The 13,307-nt window shown below is 42.0% G+C and overlaps 1 protein-coding gene across 1 annotated transcript in view; it reads left to right on the top strand.

Annotated features, from left to right (window-relative positions):
• The window catches only part of Exoc6 (exocyst complex component 6), a 135,502-nt gene that overhangs the window by 19,909 nt on the left and 102,286 nt on the right, over positions 1–13,307 (top strand). Inside the window, exons 2-7 of the mRNA XM_021151208.3 lie at positions 817–988; positions 2,047–2,094; positions 2,292–2,382; positions 4,191–4,236; positions 8,573–8,777; positions 10,221–10,376. Coding sequence (XP_021006867.1) covers positions 817–988; positions 2,047–2,094; positions 2,292–2,382; positions 4,191–4,236; positions 8,573–8,777; positions 10,221–10,376 — 718 coding nt within the window. The remainder of the gene's footprint in view (positions 1–816; positions 989–2,046; positions 2,095–2,291; positions 2,383–4,190; positions 4,237–8,572; positions 8,778–10,220; positions 10,377–13,307) is intronic.

Raw genomic sequence — 13,307 nt, 5'->3', positions numbered from 1 at the left:
AGGATACAGTCCTGTGAATGGGATATAACGGCTTGTGTGGCTCTGGCTCAATGCCCGTCTCCCTGAACTTGGTTTGCAGTCTCTAGAAAGCCACGGCCCCCAGTTTCGTAAACATTGTTGTTATGCCCTCCACTGTAAACAGAGAAGACATTATAAAGTGTTCATTCCCAGAGCCAAGGGCAAACTTGCTGCATAGTCAAAGGCACATCGCCCTTTCTGTGGAGTTAGCGTGAGCTGAGCTTGCAGATGCGTCGTTGCTAAACCTGATCGTGGACTTGAGGATATAGACTTTGGAAGAGAAGACTGCCAAGATGCATATTCCAGTCGCCAATCTTGAATTGTGAAATTTATGGCAATTATAATGAATATGTATTTGAAAAGCAAGTAATAACAGCATCCACTTTATAGACTTATTGTGAAGATGAAAGAGTTAATATGTAGCTTTTAGGACGTCTTGACACATAGTAAATGTTATAAAAACTACAAAGTTTCTTCCTATATTTCTTACTCACAATATTGATTCCGTTTTGAGCCTTAGTATGTTGGAGACTGGTATTTGACCCACATATCCCAAGCCTCAGCCTTTATTTCTGGATACCTAGGGTTATGTTTAGAGAGCTTCTGAGCCTTTGAATATTAGCATACTCAAAAAGAAATGAAATATTTCCCTTTAAGGTTATTTCTGTGGAGGTAATAACTGTCCAGTTCATCTACTTGTTCAGCGATTAAATCTTAGCTGCTACACAGAGAGATTGAGCTTAAGAGGAAAACCTTTTGTTGACTGAGACGTTCATTGTAGTTTTCTTGTACGTACAGATCTGTGTATGATGATCAGCCAAACGCACACAAGAAGTTTATGGAAAAGCTAGACGCTTGTATCCGCAATCATGACAAGGAAATTGAAAAAATGTGTAACTTCCATCACCAGGGCTTTGTGGATGCGATCACGGAGCTCCTCAAAGTAAGGGCAGATGCGGAAAAACTGAAGGTAGGATCCGTTCGACGGCTCCTTGCTTTGATTCTCATTAAATCATATAATACTACAGTGCATGGAGCACTGGGTGCACTTTCAGAAAGGAGATAGACAATGAGTGGTCTATTTACAGTTTCAGGGTTTTCAAAAGGCAATGATACAATGGTGTTAAAGGCTATCCTCTAATGCCATGCAAATTTACTATCAATGATTTCTCATGTAATTTAATTTATATTGGAAATGTTATTAAAGTAAGTTCTTCATATTTTGCCACATCAGAGGCATTATTTATTAAATAATAATAAATTATTATTATCTGTATCTGGATCTGCTCAGTCAGAATATAAAATAATTATATGAATTATCTTGTCTTTCCATTTAAAGTGCTTATCAGACAGAATGCAAAGATTGTGATTAGGAAAACCATCATGTGAAGGATATTCAGATAACAAGAGACCAGAGACGGCGTCACGAGGTCACTGAGCACCTCTGTTCTTCAGCTAATGAGATTTTTAATAAACGAGAATGTGCTTCCTCTCATACGATGACCTAATGAGTCACTTAATATGTGGGAAAATCCAGGCTGAGCCCTGGCTGCACCTGCAGCTTGAACATGTTGCTGTGGATTGAGATTTCTATGTTTGATGTCCGTCAGCCTCCCAGGGTTTGCACTGAGAAAGCATGAATGTTTAATTACCGTGAAATGCAATCGCCATTTCCTGTGACAGTGAATGGCACATAGACCTCATTGAAGTTGTCAAAGAGGGACCAGTGGTCAATTGGGTCAGTGATTTGAATTGTTTGACAGACTCAGAAAAGCAAGTAAAGTTCAAAAATCCTGAGTAAATTTGAGAAGTTTGCCACAGAATCTGTTAAAAAGAACTGTCATAACCAATCGAAGTTAACAAAAGCTCTTTTCAATCAAAAGTTCAAGTTCAAGCTGTAGAGTTAATTTGAATTTGCATTTCTTTGTTCTGAGTCTCTCATGAAGCATGATCTGATTACAAGGGTGAGCTGTTACATCAGGGCAGCTCTATACATGTTTGTCTAACTAAGGTGAAATTGTCTTTAAGGTGCAGGTTACTGATACCAACCGAAGGTTTCAAGATGCAGGAAAAGAGGTAAGAAAGTAAGGGTGGATGATGGATGGATGGGTGGATGGATGGATGATGGATGGATGGATGGGTGGATGGATGGATGGATGGGTGGATGATGAATGGATGGATGGATGGAAGGAGGGAGGGAGGGAGCCGGGAGAGTGCTCAGTATATGAATGCCATTTAACTGTTTAAACTTGTCAACATTTTTATTTCCTAAGGTGATACTCCAAACAGAAGATATTATTCGGTGTAGAATTCAGCAGAGAAATATTACAACTGTAGTAGAGAAGTTACAGTTATGCCTCCCAGGTGAGTCAGCCCTACATCTCCTATGATGTTTGCTGTGGTAAAATTACATTTTCCTAATGTCACGTAGTCATCTTTACTATGGGAATGACAGACGCACCGTGGTTGCTTCCCAGCCACGCCTGCGCTTGTCTTCATGTTTGCTCTGGTCTCTGGATGTCCACGAGTTTTAGGACGTGAATGTTCCCAGGTTGCCTCTGTCCCTCAGCGTCTTTGCTTCTCTCCTCTGCAGAGCGGCCATCCGGGTCACTCCCACAACGACCCTGCCTCCTGTTTGTCTGTCTGTATTTTCCTCAGCATACTTCCCCTCAGGGAGAGTGTCTTTACTGTTATGTTTTTCTGGCCTTTATCTAATTTGCTAATTTTCTACCTCTGGTTTTTGCGTTGTGTTCTGTTTGTCACTTAACAGGTTGATTTTTGCTTTGTTCACAAGCTCACTTTGCTGATAAGACAAGAACACATCAAAAATGCTAGGCAGGCCTTCCCCCCTTTTGCCCTTCATCCTGTATTTTGGAAAGAGTTAGTTTTTAGCCTGGCTTAGATATTATTGGGACGTCACATGCATTCTGAAGAGCTAGCCAGTATTTTCTTTACCTGGACTGTATGTTTTAAGTTGGATGCTTCCTGCTCAAACAAAACAAAGCAGGTACACGCTATTTCTCTTTCTTCACGTTGTCAGCACAGTCCATCTCAGTGCCTGGTTTAATGGACTTTTTCTTTAGGAAGAAATCTAACCCTCAATATCCAGGGAAGTAGAATGCCTTGTACACTATTTACGTGATATAAATTTAGCTTAGAATATAAATGATATTGTCAACATTGTCAGTAGTTTGTATTGGGTAAGATAAATTTATTATTGTTTTCTCACTAATGAAAATAGCTCCTTTTAGAACTCATAGAAGCCCACTCAACCGAGTACATGGTGGACCAGGGGTTTACATATTAACCTTGAATAAGTAAAATGCAAGTTTTCTAAAGGTTTCAGGGTTGAGAAACAGTTCGAGTGGGTTTTAACAGTACCTCTGCCACCATTAGAGATATTGGATGAGCCACAGAGACGGCTCCATCATTGAAGACTTTGTTAATTGTCACTTTATATAAAGCCTAAAGATGGCTACTGGTGGAATGACAGCTGATTCAGCACATGCCTGAGTGGGCTGTGTAACAGATGTCTGCACAGCATCTCCGAGCGTGTGTGAACGCTCTCCATTGCCACATCCTTCTCCTTCCCCAGCCTGCCCTTTTGATGAACAACACATACATTTTTTCCATGTGCTAGGCATTGTAGAAGATAGTAGAATTGTACATCTCAAAGTTTATTGTTTTACTGAATAATTATATTTCTGGGTGTTTGTAGAAAGGTCACCAAAAATAAAGATTCTTTGCTGGGTCTGTTTCCACTGTTATAATTCACGTTGCTGTTAGCATTTAACAGCTTTCTTTCTTTGTAGATGCTGTGTAAATTTCCTCGTGGAGTTAGTTGTATTATGGCTGTGCTGTTTACATTGAGTCAAAGGAGCCCACTGTCTCTCAGTTTTCTTTCTCTAATTTCACTTCTGGAAAGAGATGTTAGTTTCTGAACAGAGTAATTTTCACTAGGTTCCTGTCTCACTGCAGGTGTCAGTATATGCAAGTGAATGTTAACATATCTAATGTTCAATATGTGCAAATTAAATGATTTTATTAATTTAACACATAGAACCTTTTTTTTGAAAACGTTAGCTATTCACCTGGTAGTATGGAAAAGACTAATGAATTTGTTATGCCGAGCATACTTTCCTTATAAAGCTAAAACGTTGTTTCTCATGCAGTGTTGGAGATGTACAGTAAGCTGAAGGAACAGATGAGCATGAAAAGGTGAGTCGGCTTCTCTGCTCTCTTAAACCTCGTCGGCTCGCACAGGCCGGCTCGGTGGGCATTGCAGCGAGACTGAGCTGTGCTTTCCACCTTAACTTGTCACGCAGTGTGCTTACCATTGTCACTCAATAAAGCAGCAGTAGGCATGCCTTTATGAGCCCTTGTCCCTTACAGGTGATATAAACGACTGATGGTATTGATGAAGGATGCACAAGGAGTCAGAGGTTTTGTTAACTTACTGGCATGTTATACTGTAATGCAGAGCTGATGCAGGCAGGATGTGGGCTGAAGGCAGAGCCCAGGTGGCTATGAGCTGACAGCCAGAGCAGGGTCCTCTGCCTTCTGCTTTGTAATGTATGTGAAAATATGACGTGAAAGGCAATATGAAGTGGTGTATTAATTGCCATGGGAGCATTGATAAAGTGATGTTTAAGATGTTTAAATATGAACAGTTCCAAAGTTGAAAAATCAAAATAAACTAGACAACATGTAGACGGGGAAATAATTTTTTTATGTATAAACAATAACATGATATACATACAAACCTGTAGTTAATGGATGCCTTGCTTCATAACGTTGCACTGTGAATTTCAGGAGACATTGCCAGTTTATTTTAATTTGTGGGATAGTTCTTTCCTTATTAAATATAATAAGTCAGAAAAGATAAGTCTTTTGTTCATAAACTATTAGTATATTCTCTTCTGTGTTATTTGTTCTCATATCTTAAACTTGGGAAAGTTTTTGTTTGGTGCAGAGAAGCAACCAATCTAGCAGCAGCCCCAAGCCCCCCAGGGATTATTCTCCCTGACTTTCATTGATGGTTCTCCTCATGGGGCAAAAGCTCTTACTCATCACCCTTCAGTATTCACACCTTCAGTATTCACACCTCCAGTGCAAAAGTGTGTACAGTGACTTCGAGTGACTGCTAACTGGTTTATAGTTTAGGGTTTTATCCTTTTGTTCCAATAATATAACCTAATAATTATCAGATTTTCCCTGTTATGCCCCAAATATCTTATATTTTCTTTCCTGCCTGAAAAAAAAAGTTTTTAATGTGGTTTTGTTTTTGTCCATTTTATTTATAAATAAAATTCAGTAATCATGGTTTTACAGGCAGGTCTCACCCGTAGCTCAGGCTGGCCTGGGACTCAGTTTGTAACTGCAGACTCACAGTGGTCCTCCCCTCTTAGTTTCTCCAGTGCTGGATTGCAGGTGGGAGGCTCCACCCCTTGATGATCTCACCCCCAGCTGTTCTTTGCCTTTCATGAAAAGCCCAGGTCAGCTCTGGACTCGGTTTCCTCGAGATTAGATTTAGATGGGATGGCTTCGTGAGTCTGTGGTATATAAGTGGTGTTGTGTATCTCTCTCCGCATGTCACCAGTAGGTGTTTGTGTCACTTTGTCCCTAGACTGTGTTATAGCCACCGGGGCCAGCTCTCCAGCATTGTTCAACTGAGGGGCGCACACCCTCAGGCCTGGCTTACTGGTGTCCCCTCTGCCAGGGCCACCTTCCCAGGCAAGGTACAGGCTGCTCTGCCAAGTGCTGCAGCTAGCACAGTGTGGGGCCAGTTCTCAAAGGGGGAAAAGGCACCCCCCCCACACACACACACCAGGAAAGGCCAACAAGAGTCAGGCAGGGCAAGCTCTTTTGTTCTCACACCCTCAGGGATCGCTCACCTGCCAGACCCCTTTCCTGAGTGCTGCTGCCAGTGAGGCTGCCCAAGTAAGGGGTGGGGCCAGCTCTCCATAGCCCTTGGACATCAGCATGACCCAGACAGCAGCCCAGACTAGGGATGTCTGCATGGCCTTTGGTGGTAACACCCCCAACCCCTACTGCTGCAGGGCCATGGACCCAGACATAGCCCTCAGAGGCAGCATGGGCCAAGAGTTCTCATGGCCTTAGGTGACATCACAGACTGCTTATTTCAAATCATTCCTCACTACCCTCAAGTCTCCAGCCTGCCTCTCTTCACTATGAACAAATCCTTCTCCTTCTCCTTCTCCTTCCTTCTCCTTCTCCTTCTCTTCCATCTCTCCACCACTTCCTTGCTCCTCTTAGTGGCCTCTGGGCCTCTGGGTGTCTTCTGTCCTGCCCCAGCCTCTGTTTTCTTTGCTCCTTTTTTTCTTTTTCTTCCTTCTGATTATTGCTGTGAAGTCACAATTTGACTCACAAATTTTGTTCATCATTTGTTTTTGTGTGCTTTCCTGCTGTATAGTAAGATGCTCAGGGCTCTCAATGAAGTTTTCTGCCACACCTGGGCTCCTTTAGATAATAATAGTATTTAGAAACTAAGATTTGCCTACAAGCTGGGCTCATCTCTCTCTCTCTCTCTCTCTCTCTCTCTCTCTCTCTCTCTCTCTCTCTGTCTCTCTCTTTCTCACACACACACAGTGGCACATGTGTGAGCAAGCTGATGAGCTTGCTTCTCTCCATGTGTGTTCTCAGATGCCTTGTGTCTACCATGGTGGCTATTGGGAAGTTTGAAGTCATTCTCATTTTTTATTTTTCATTTATCAACTTCCCTTTAAAAAAAAAAAAACACACAAACACAAGAGCTGGAGAGTTGGCTCAGCGGTTAGGAGCACTGACTGCTCTTTCGGGGGTCCTGAGTTCAAATCCCAGCAACCACATGGTGGCTCACAAACATCTGTAATGAGATTGGATGGCCTTTTCTGGTATGTCTGAAAAAACAGCTACAGTGTACTTACATATAATAAATAAAAAAACAAAATAAAAAACCTTTGTCCTTTGTGTTCTGTGAATTCTTCAGTCTAATGCTCTCCCAGCTGAGCTATTTCAGTGAAGGTATTCTCAAAGTTCTTTATGATGTTTTTTATTGGTCTTTTGGGTTCCAGCGTACCTAGGTACTTGGGGAGCCATCTTTTAAAACTGTCTTTATTTTGTGTATATGAGTGTTTGTCTGCATGTTTGAATGTGCACTGTGTGTGTGTGTGTGTGTGTGTGTGCTTGTTGCCTGCAGAAGCCAAAAGTGGATATTGGATTCCCTGGGAATGGAGTTACAGATGGTTGTGAACTGCCATGTGGGCTCTGGGAACCAAACTGGTCCTGGTCCTCTGTGAAAGGAGCGAGTGTCCTTAGTCACAGAGCTCTCTCTGCAGCTTCAGGAGCAACCCTTTGACCTGGAAACTAATCTTTAACGTGCTAGGGAATTTTCTTGATATAAATTTGCTTTGAACACTAATCTATCCCTTCCTTTCTCCTTTCTTGCCTCCTTCCCTTCCTTTCTTCTTCCGTCTTTCAGAAATAGCATCTTACTGTAGCCCACTATGTTCCTGAACTTCAGACTATCCTGCCTCAAACGCAGGCATAACAGACATGAGCCATGCCTTGTCACAAGTCTTGATATGTTCTTTTTCCATCATCTTTCAGTTTAAAGTATTCTCTAGCTTTTTATTGGATCTTTGGAACTCAGTATATACTCATATATAATATGATATATATTATAATACGATTATAATATGTTATCATATGGTATATAATTCAACCTAAGTGAGTTGTTTCTGAGTCCTGGATCCAGTTCATTGTGATATCTTGGCCAAGTTACATACTATGATTCAGTCTTCTCACCTATAGAATATAAATAGTATTGATTGCCATTAAATTGTACCTCAGAGGGTTGAAAAAAATATACTTAAGGAAATTTGTGTCCGTTTCTTGGGGGCGCAAGTTCTACTTGACTAATTACTGCATACCTGATGTTCCATAGTGCCTTTTTACATAGTGGGCTTTCAGAAAATATTTGCTGAATTGAAAGAAATCACCCAATAAGTAATTTTCATTGGACTTTCAAGGCATTTAGTTGTACTTCTAATTAAATAGTAGTATGAAATTCTCTAAAAAAAAAAAAACAAGTTAAATAAAATTTACATCTATCTAGAATGAAACCTGTGCTAATAGTTTTTGATGGTATCACTGTATGGATAGATGTTATGATAGGAGAGAGAGTAAGAAATTAGTAAACAAGTATTATGTTGTGATTTGGAAGTTTACTTACAGTTAAGGGGTTGTAATGACTGTGATGATGTTCCTAATGTTATAGATTTAGAAAAGAATTAAGTGAAGATTATGTTAGTAGAAGCCATGAATGCTCAGCTGGCAATGCGTATACAGTATACACAGTGTGTTTAGTGATAGAAATAAGTGCTAATTTTATTTCCCTCCTGCCGCTGTATATGGATCCCAGGTCTTCTGCATGCTAGGCACATGTCCCTGCACTGAGAGTCCAGCCTCCATCAGGAGTGTCTGATTCATTGCCTGGCCTTGTGTAACGTTTATCGACGTGACCTTTTTTGCGTTCCCTTTTAACCTCTCGCAGGTATTACTCCGCACTTAAAACAATGGAACAGCTAGAGAATGTGTACTTTCCCCGGGTCAGCCAGTACCGCTTCTGCCAGCTCATGATGGAGACACTCCCTAAACTCCGGGAAGACATCAAAGACATCTCCATGTCTGATCTCAAGGACTTTCTGGAAAGCATCCGAAAGCATTCTGACAAAATAGGTGAAGCAGCCATGAAGCAGGTGAGTCTGACGGTCAGTCCCTCCAGGGTGTGCAGTGTGGGTGAAGCAGCCATGAAGCAGGTGAGCCTGACGGTCAGTCCCTCCAGGGTGTGCAGTGTGGGTGAAGCAGCCATGAAGCAGGTGAGTCTGACGGTCAGTCCCTCCAGGGTGTGCAGTGTGGGTGAAGCAGCCATGAAGCAGGTGAGCCTGACGTTTTGGCTTACCCAGGGTGTACAGTGTGTCCCCACCCGCTTAGTTGCCGTTAACCTTACTATTTACTTATGATCCCTGGTCCTCCTCTAGAGTGGATTCTGACAGTATTTTCTTTGGACTTACAGTTATTTTAAGAATTAAGTAAAGGCAGTTTAATTTAAAACCTTGTGTTCCTCACCAACTGAACTCTGCCCTTACCTCCACACGGTTTTACATTTAGGTTTTCTAGCCAGGTGAATAAATGCTGCCTTAAAATAAATGAGCCATGGACGTGGAAGCAGTTTTATGCTAAGGTTCTAATTGTTCCTTTTAAAAGATTGATCTTATTTTTCAGTATGTGTTGCACGTGTCTGTGTGTAGGTATGCAGTGTGGAAGTGAGGAAAACCAAAGATTGCATCTTGATCTTTTCACATAAAATCGATAATCCCTAGTGAGAGTATTTGAAAAGGAAAGTACAAATCAGGAATTAAAAAGAGGGCATTGCTAAGCTGGGCATGGTGGTGCACGCCTTTAATCTCAGCACTTGGGAGGTAGAGGCAGGCAGATTTCTGAGTTCAAGGCCAGCCTGGTCTACAAAGTGAGTTCCAGGACAGCCAGGGCTACATAGAGAAACCCTGTCTTGAAAAACAAAAACAAACAAACAAACAAACAAACAAAGGCATTGCTACAAAACTTGCACCTGCATTTAAATAGTAAGAAAGCATTGGGTTGGAGGTGGCTCAGTTGGTAAAAGGCTCACTGTTTAAGCCTGAGGACCCGAGTTTGATCCCCAGAACCCACATAAGAAAGCCAGACATGGCGTTTGCTTGCAATCTCAGACCTGGGAAGGCAGCTATGGACAGATCACTTGGTCAGCCCCAGGTCCCATCTCAATAAAACAAAACAAAACAGGATTCCTCTGGAAAGAGGCTTAAGTGTGACCCAAAGCACATGACTCTTTCACCCCTGACGCATAAGAAAAATCCTATATAAAAAAGGAATATGTTGTAAACAAGTTTTTAAAAAATTTTTCTACACTGCACTTGGTGATACACAACTCTAAGCCTAGCACTTGGGAAGCTGAAGCAGAAGATCTCAAGTTTGTGGCCAGGCTGTGATACATAGTGAATTCCAGTTCAGCCAGGCTGGGTAGCCAGAGTCTGTCAGATACGTAAGTTAGGTGGGTGGATGGATGATAGATAGTAAATGTTGGATCAGGGTTGACTAGTACCAGTTTTGAAATTATATGAATCTTATTCTCCGGAAAATAGGCACAACAGCAGAAGAGCTTCAGTGTTGCTCTGCAGAAGCAAAATAATATGAGGTTTGGGAAAAATATGCATGTAAATAATGACAGGATTCTAGAAGAGAAGAACGATGTTATACCGAAGCACGCACTTGAAGAGGAGGCGGAGAACGATGAGGAGGTACCGGGTTTCTTTCTGCCTTTAGTATTGAATGCTTTCTTGTCCCTTAAAGTGCTGTATCTTCTATGTGCAAATTGATTTATGCTCATCAGTCCACAGTGCACAGTGAGTGATCTGAAATATTAGGCTATATAATAATAGACAAACAGGATATACTGCAGACTATGTGTTTATAGGTAAGTAGAGCATAGCTGTTTGGCATAATTAGTAGTAAAACTAAATCTAATCTCTCTCTCTCTCTCCTTGTTAGTAATGGTATGTGAACTAGCTAAGGCAAATTTTTATTTCATAATTTTTTTGGACTCTGTTATTTGGTCTGATTTCCCATATCATATCACATCATATCATATATGTATGTAGTGTTGTTTGTTTAATGTGCACGTGGATATACAGGGACATATGGATATGAATGCATGTTTGTTCATGTGGAGGCCAGAGGTGAATATCAGGTGTGTTCCTAATCATTCTCTGTCTTAATTTTTTTTTAAACATTTATTTATTACTGTATGTAAGTACACTGTAGCTGTCTTCAGACACACCAGAAGAGCATCAGATCTCATTATGGATGGTTGTGAGCCACCATGTGGGTGCTGGGATTTGAACTTGGGACCTCCAGAAGAGCAGTCGGTGCTCTTAACCACTGAGCCATCTCTCCAGCCCAATATTTTTTAATTTAAGTTTAGTGCATGTGTGTGTGTGTGTGTGTGTGTGTGTGTGTGTGCGTGCAGGATCAAACCCAGGTGTGCAGGCTTGTGTGACAAGCGCTGAGTCATCTAATTGAGGCCACCCCAGGTTGTCTGATTGGCTAGGCTGACTGGGGAATGAGTCCCAGTGGACCCACTTGTCCCCTTCAGTGCTGGAATTATAGTTGGGTACAGCCACTCCTCGGGCTTTACGTGGGTTCCAGGGATCCAGACTCAGTTCCCGGTGCTTTTGTGGTAAGCACTTTGCGGACTGAGCTGTCACCCCAACACTCGGCTGTTTTATTTCAGTTTGCATTGAGGTGCTACAGAAGAATTCTGTTGTAGCCTCTGTTACACTGTAAAGTTCTTAACTAAATATTTGAAAACGTCACAGAGTGCATTTTGAGCATGCCCACCACCCAGCCCCTCCCCTAACACCCTTTCAACTCTCCTGTCCCTTTCCACTGACTTTGAAGTTATGTCTCCCTCCCTCCCTCCCTCCCTCCCTCCCTCCCTCCCTCCCTCCCTCCCTCCCTCCCCCTCATTCTTTCTTTCTTTTTCTCCTCCTCTTCTTCCTTCTTCTTTTTCTTCCCTTTTCCCACTGAATTCAGTTTGTGTTGCAGAGCTATTCCTGGGGATGGGACCGACCCTGGCCTGGGTTAACCCTACCAGAGATCACATTATTAATAAAACAAGCAGAATGCCTTCCCCCTCCCCCAGCAGCTGTCCAAGCCAGCAGCTCCTCAGCTAGTAGTGGATCACATGTCTGCCTCCTCTGCTGGCACTCTGTCTGCCTGGAGCTTGCATGGGTCTTGTGCAGGCTGTCACACTTGCTGTGAGTTCATACATGTGGCTGGCCCTTCCAGTTTTCCACTCACTCTTCCAACAAGCACCCCTGAGCCTTGGGGTGAGCGCTGTGAAAGGATCTCCAATTTAGGGGTGAGCACACCACAGCCTTTTTTTGTTCTCTGTATGGTGAAGAATCAGGGGTATCTCTGATTAACTGTCATCTTTTAAAATTTTTTATTTATATATTTATTCATATTTTACGTGAATCAATGTTTTGTTTGCATATATATCTGTATGAAGAGCTCAGATCCCCTGGAAATGCAGTTACATTGTGCACTGCCATGTGGGTCCTGGGAATTGAACCTTGGTCCTCTAGAAGAGCAGTCAGTGCTCTTAACCACTGAGTGATCTCTCCAGCCTTGTTAATTGTTATCTTTTTTTTTTTTAAGCCTCAGCTGTTTAGAAACCTTGAAATTATCTTTAACATTTTATTTTTCTATTCAAATTTATTCTTTCACTCTATTGATTCTTAAAATTTTCACTGTGCCACAAAGTCATCTGTTGAGTCTGCCTTGCCTTCTTATTAATATCTTGAAGTGTTCACCCTTATAGTTTATCTGTGTGTGTCTCTGTGTGGTTGTGGATGCTCTAGAACTGGCTGTGCATGGAGGTCTGAGGCTGAAGACAGGAAGGTTGCTGTCTGCTGTAGTCACTGGGGCAGGGCCTCTCAGTTGAACTCACAACTGCTTAGTAGCCAGTTAGTTCTGAGAGGAATGCTAGGATTACACGAGGGCTGCCACACCGATCTGGCATCCACGTGGGGCTAGGGATCTGAACTCTGGCCTTCACGCTTGAGTGCCAAGGCAAGAAATTTATCCACTGAGCCATCTCTCTAGTTCCCATCCTTTATTTCAAATGAGTGGTTTTAGGAATAGAGCTAAGGGCGTATGTAGCTCAGTGATAGGTGCTTGTAGAAGGCTCTGCTAAAAATGTTTTCTAAGGGAGGTGGACAATCCATGGTGCATTTCATTCTGAGAAGTCACTGCTCTGCTGAAGTTACTTTTTAAAAAGATTTTCAAAGAGGACCAGCCTCCTCATCTTCTTCTTTTTAAAAGAGATTTATCTATTTAGTTCATGTACGCGAGTACACTGTTGTTGTCTTCAGACACACCAGAAGAAGGCATTGGATGCCCACTACAGATGGTTGTGGTTGCTGGGAATTGAACTCAGGACTTCGGGAAGAACAGTCGGAGCTCTAACTGCTGAGAAATCTCTCCAGCCCTGAAGTTGCTTTTTATATAGGTTGTCATTGAAGACAAATATAAATAGTTTTTTTTTTTTAGGTTGACACTCCATAAAATTGACATTTTTGTTCTTATATTTAGAGGATGTCTGTGCTCTTTTCTCCTTTGGAGTTGTGGATGATAGGAACAGACCATTCCTGCCTCAGTTTCCCCAG

Source organism: Mus caroli, unplaced genomic scaffold, assembly GCF_978045245.1.
Source record: "Mus caroli unplaced genomic scaffold, Mus_caroli_1 scaffold_20, whole genome shotgun sequence".
Classification (NCBI taxonomy): Eukaryota; Metazoa; Chordata; class Mammalia; order Rodentia; family Muridae; genus Mus; species Mus caroli.
Note: the sequence above shows the minus strand (reverse complement) of the source record. Positions and strands in the feature narration are given on the sequence as shown.